Source organism: Phaethon lepturus, unplaced genomic scaffold (assembly GCF_000687285.1).
Source record: "Phaethon lepturus isolate BGI_N335 unplaced genomic scaffold, ASM68728v1 scaffold34890, whole genome shotgun sequence".
Taxonomy (NCBI): domain Eukaryota; kingdom Metazoa; phylum Chordata; class Aves; order Phaethontiformes; family Phaethontidae; genus Phaethon; species Phaethon lepturus.
The window spans coordinates 22,210-28,453 of NW_010510472.1; the positions used below are offsets into that span (position 1 = coordinate 22,210).

Genomic DNA, 6,244 nt, shown 5'->3' on the forward strand with positions numbered 1-6,244 from the left:
GCAGTTACAGGCCTGAAATCATGCTGTGCACTTCACTATATCCTGGCCTTCCTATAGCGTTTGTGGCAGACATAGTATAAAACAAAATAGAAATATTTTCTATAAATGCTCACAGTCATATTCTGTAAACACAAGTTATAGCAAATTTAATAGTGGCAGAGTCAATACAGATTAGGAATGTTCACCATTCTTAAACACCATATACATTATTAATATATATACTGTATATTTTCAACTGATTCCATTCTCCGGCTCACTGTATTAACACAATCATAACATGTTTTATTAATTTATATGAAAAATACTTCACTAAGAAAGTAGACAAACTGCACAGAAATAGTACAAGTGTCATGTGCATAGCAATATAGCTTAAAGCATTCACATATGGCTTTGTTTAAATGAAACTATTGGGGAAATGGCCCTATATGGACCTATGTTGACATAATGTAAACTGCTTCACATCTTTTAGGCACTTGCTAACAATAGTGTTCAATCCCTGAATAACAAAATCAAGACCTAACAAGTGAAAATAACAAAAATCCCAGGCTAACAGCTGTGTGTAGTTGAAAAAATTTTAAAAATTGGTTTTAGTAGTGCATGCACAGAACTGAAAAATGGGAGGAGGGGCAATTTCTGTGCAAGAATTATACCAAATAACTGAAAAGTATAAAAATATTTACATGTTTAGGTTTTTTTAAAATATGTACAGAACAAAAGCCCTGAAGACTCATTCTATAGAATAAAAATATAGGACATGATAGTAGTAACAAAAAAATATATATATATTTTTATGGAATTGTATTTGCAGTTACAAGTTACCTAAACCACAAAGCTCCTTGATCCATCTCAAAGTCTGACGGCAATAAAGAATCTGCTCTTCCTTTTAAAATACAAGCATTTTGCATAATTTTTAAACTTCAGTTACAATACTGAAATACAAAACAAAATTACTTGTGTATCCTAATTGAATTCTTTTTTCGAAAAACTGTAAAGTATGATATTTGTTTTATTTTCTTCACCTGTCATCATTACGTTAATGAATTCCAATCTCGAGTTGCCTCCATTAGATGCCTCTGTCCATGTCCCACCCAATTATCCTGATTGTCAAATATTCTACCGCAAAACCAGCAGCTAAACTTAGCTTTCAAGGTATTATCAGAGGTAGTTTTCACAATCTGATAATTGTTTTTGCTAGTCTTTTTCAGTGTCAATTTTAAGACAAATCTTTCTTTTACAGGGCTAATAGGTTTTATGGTCCTGTGCCTCTTTTGAGACAGATCATCAGTAGTTACATCCAAAGGATTGCAGAAGGCTGGCTGCAGAAGCGCTTCAATAGTTCTTTTTGACAATGAAACCTTAAGAACATGTCCCTTAAATTTAGCAATGGTTTTCATTACATTTACAACTTCTGGAACATCTGCATCAGGGTGGTTAAGCACAACAACTGGTTGATTTCTCCGAGGACATTTTACAAGCTGTTTAGAATTAAAAGGAAGTAATTTCAAAGTCCTCACCGTTTCTTTTGATGCCCTCGGTTTGTAAGGGCCACCTGATTCACTAACAACTTCAGCTCGATTCTTTTCCTTACACTTTCTGTGCAACATTACTTTCTTTCTTGGAGGTTCTGGGCAATTATCCTTACTCTTCCGTTTGAAATTCTTGTTTCTTTGCACACCCACAGTTTCTGAACATTTAGACCCAGTTTGTTTTAAACGAGGTTTTACTTTTGCAGTTCTGTTTCGAGTGCTCCATGTGGACTTCTGACTACCAAAGTTATTCCTGTTGTTAGCAGTTATTACTTGCGTACTCTCAATAGAACCTTTCTGCAACTGTGTCCCTGCAGACTTAGTAGAATAAACAGGTTCTACAGGCGGAACACAACGTGCTGGATTAGAGCTTGCCAAAGAGGCATTTGCTGGCATTAACCTACCTGGTAAGATTAAGGCATCATTAGAAGTAAGATTAGTTTGTTTCTGTGCTAGTGCAGGAGTAAGGGACTGCAAGTTATCCAACTGTAGTGAGGGCACTGAGTTGCTTACTGACTGAGTGGTACCAGCCAGTGTATCTGAAGAATTCTTAATTTTCAGCAAAAGCTTTTGTTGCATGGCTCCAGTTTTCTTTGGTTGACAATTTTGATGAGCGTTATCCTGAAAGACACTATGTTTATGAACTACAGGCTTGTTTGGTGTCATACATTTCAAAAAAACTGCCTGCTGTCTATCAGGCAAAAGTGCATAAACATGCTGTTTCTGTTTAACTTCCTGTTGGTTTACAGACTCCGAAGAACCAAAGACAGCATCCTGATGCTCTGATAACACCTTCACAGAAGAAATACCTTTCACAGAGGACTCCGATGAGTTTGTAATTACTAGAGGGCCTTTGAATGGCATGCTATTCAATGAGTCATTTGCTGTATTACATGCTTTCCTATTGCAGGAACTTCTTACACTTCTGAAACTATCATTTTTCCCCTCCACTTTTGAAGCTGGTATGGTTATTTTACCATATTCTCTGGATGCAACTCTCCCTAACACCTGAGAACTGTCACTAGGGACATTCGCAACCGTTCCAACTGCCCCGCTAAAAGTCAAAATCATTCCAGGTCCTTTATTCAAAACAAATGATGCTGGTACACCTTTAGTCACGTGCCCATCTGACGAACTGGTTGACAGCGGAGATTTTCCTGAAACCACCTGCAGTCCAGGCTGGTTAGCAAGGTGCAAAGGAACAAAAAGCCCTGATGGAGGGGACTGAACTAAAAGGGGTTTCTTCTGTTCTTGAAGAATTGGTGAAAAGCTACTAGGATTTTGGGTTGTAGACAGTACTTTCTCTTTTGCTAACTGCTGTGTTATGATTGTATCTGCATGGGTTTTTATCAATGTACCAACACCCGGAGTTCTGAAAAACTTATCCATTCCCTGTGAATCAAATGATGGTCTGGGTGTCCGTCTTTCTCTCCCACAATGTGTACCTTCATTTGTGCTACATCTTGTGTTCAACTCTCTCTTACACAAATGAAAGCCTGCATTAGTAGGAGGCCTCTGAAAACCACATGCAGTTGCCGAGCTTTTTAAATGCATAAAGCCTTTATTTCCTGTCTCAGGACCAGAAAGCAGCTTGTCAGAATGAAGTTTTATGCAGTTATTCGACTTGCTGGGGGATTCTTGCGGAATAGTTGCTTTCACTTTTAACACATCTTGGAGTAACTGGTTTATTTCAGGTGATAGATAATTAGCTGCCTGTTCACTCTGCAATGAGAAAACAGATGTGATTTTAGGCATTAAGACTGAGTTAACACAATCAGAGGCATTTTCTTGGAATTTCTCAGCTACGTTCTCAAAGCCTTGATGTATATTAGCATCCAAATACTGCTGGCCATTATGCTGGTCCTCCATAGAACACTTGCTGTCAACCACACATTTAGATTGGCTTTTAGAAGACACAGAGTTATTCTTAGTGTTTGTGTGTCTGTAAGTTTTAGTAATATCTGATTGGGCTGATACAAATTTCTCTGGTTTTAAGCCTTTCATCAACTCGGAATATGAAGATGCAGATTCAGTTCTTCTACTGTTTTGAAAAGAAACTGTTTTGCTAGATAAAAATTCTCTGTATCTGTCATCTGTTGACATCCAAATGCTACATGGATTATCTGAAGTGTCCATTTTGGAATAGTTATGAAAAGACAGTAACCCTTCATTAGAAGAATCCACTGAAGTTGGATAATAGAGATTATTAGTTCTGTTACTATTATTCAGGCCACCATTTTGTATCTTCAGTTTAGTAAAGGGCATTTTCATAGGGTCATAGTGAAATGTATTTGTAATAGTGGGTGGTAATACCTGAGGATGACTTTGAGGACTATAACTTCCCCATGAGATACTACTTCGAGTTCCAACTTTTGTCACCTCATCACATGGAGGTACAGTTGAGCCCAACTTCATTGGCAAGTAATTCGAACTTTTTCCTATAGCTACATTACAAGGTGCTACGGTTTGAGAAACACTCCTACCATACAATAAGGAGTTATTTTGTTTTTCCACTTTTGTTTTTCCTGAATGAAGAGCAGAACAAGAAAATGGAGGGGAGGTTAATGGGTGAACAGAATTATTCCTTAAGGTTGACTGATCAGTTACATACGGTATAGCACCTGAAGACAAGCCACAGGGATCAGCAGTCTGTAGCAAAGGCATTGTAGAACCATCTTTAATAGGATCAGCTTTCTGACCCAACAAATGTAAATTTTGCTTACTTGTAGGTAATAATTTTATAACAATATGTTGTTTTCCATCTACCATTTTAAATCCCATAAATTTAGCACTGTAATTTGCTGGAACAGATATTTTATTGTTTTTGACCATCAATACCGTTGGTCCATGAACAGCATTTTTCAATAATCCTAGGCCATAACTTGTTCCATCATCTGCTTTGTTGTATTGTGCAGTAGTAGCAGAGAGCATTCCACCTGTGAAATTATGCTTTTCTGTATATATAATTTGATCTTTTTCTTCATTTGCTTCCACATTTCTCATGCACTGGTTCAGCTCCTCAGGTTTTGTTTGAATTTTATTCATACTTCTTAGTACTTGTGCATTTTTTTCTCCAGTTTTGTCACTTCCACTGCTTATTTTTTTCCGTCTCCAGAGTGGTTTTTTTGATGCTCCCATTTTATACCTTCTCAACACAAGCTTTAGCCCTGCTGGAGTCTTCACTACTCTTTTTTCACATTTTTCCTTTTCCAGTTTTTCTTTTGCATATAAGTGGTCTCTATGCAAAGCTATGATGTGTTTTAAAAGATAATCTTTTCGTGATGTGCTGTAACTGCAATATTGACAACCAAAGGGAAACATACCAGTATGAACAAGATGATGTTCCTGGAACTCCTCTTTTGTAAAGCTTACATGATGGCATTTTCCACATTTATATGGAATCTCATTATGTCTGTGAATGTGCTGAACAAATGTGCCCACATCCTGGGTAGAAAACCCACATTTTTCACATTGAAAGTGACCGTTTACACAATGCTTTGATGTGAAGTGTTTTGTCAAATCCAACAAAGTGTACATATGCTCATCATTACAGAGCTCACATTTTACTAAAGTGCTACGATGGGTGCGTCTATGCTGTTTAAATGACTGAAAATCATTAGCTGAGAAGTTACACATCTCACAAGGATACAAAGGCAACTCGCCATAGTGTAACAGCTGAAAATGTTTCTGTAGATCATTTGGGCTATATCTAATGTTATCTTTGCACTTCGTACAAGTGAAATTCAGTATCTTTGCTGTAGTTTTCAGCCCTTCTTCCAACTGCCCTTCTGGTTTATTTTGCAAGTGGCTTCCCTCTGAACAATTGGGATTGCTTCCGTTTATTTTCTCTAGACTCAAGGACTTCCGTGCAGTTTGCTGTTTACACTGAAAGAGTTTTCTGAATCTATCAACTTCATGTTTCATTAATACTTCATTTGGAATGTTCACCTTGGGTAAATCAATTTTCACACTTTTTAGTTTGTAAGAGAGATTGACATCTAAAATTCCTGGTTGAGTCATCATATTTAAAGGATCATTCATCAGTGCTTTTTCCAAAGTAGTATCTATAGAAAAATTCTTGGCAGTGTTGTGTTTTAACAAATTCATTTGCTTTTTATCACAAAAAAGTGTTCCTTTTCAGATGTCATAATTTTAGGGTTTCCTTTTCTTTAAATGAATTCTGAGTTGCTGCAGCAAACAAGACTACTGCGACAATTTATTCTCAAGATTCTAGAACTTCCCCGTTTTATTCTCCTGAAATTAGAAAACAAAAAAGCAAACATTACTTTTAAAACTAATGCATTTAGAACACTTATTACAATTCACTAGTAAATACATGCCAACCTTGGAAGCTGTTGATTTTTATAATAGCATTTGAGAGAAAATAGGATGACGCAAAAAAATGACAAATTAGGCTGTATCCTTTTGTTTGTTTGTTTGGGTTTGGGTTTTTCCCCTCCACAAAATACACATAAATCTTGAAAAATAAGCTTTAAAGGACAACATCTACTCAAACATAAAAGCTTGAAATTCCATGCCATCAAATTTTTATCTTCTCCCATCAGGACAGTCTGTAAACATAAGAAATCCCAAGAGCTGTGTTTTTTTAAAATGAATCTAGCATTTATTACTTATTCAGGATTTCAAGCAAACATAAACAGTACCTCCTCTGTGACATGGATCACTAACTGAACCTAGCAAAGTACTACAAACAAATC

General features: G+C 36.5%; 1 protein-coding gene across 1 annotated transcript; it reads right to left on the reverse strand.

The window, feature by feature from the left end:
* Positions 1-757: 757 nt before the first annotated feature.
* ZNF518A (zinc finger protein 518A) lies at positions 758-5,633 on the reverse strand. Its single transcript, XM_010297167.1, has one exon. It carries the CDS (start codon positions 5,631-5,633, stop codon positions 1,029-1,031), a length of 4,605 nt encoding a protein of 1,534 aa, XP_010295469.1. The 3' UTR covers positions 758-1,028.
* Positions 5,634-6,244: the final 611 nt, after the last annotated feature.

What these genes read in the sequence shown, in the direction of transcription:
- ZNF518A (XM_010297167.1), bottom strand. Translation starts at nt 5,633, where the DNA reads ATGAATTTGTTAAAACACAACACTGCCAAGAATTTTTCTATAGATACT.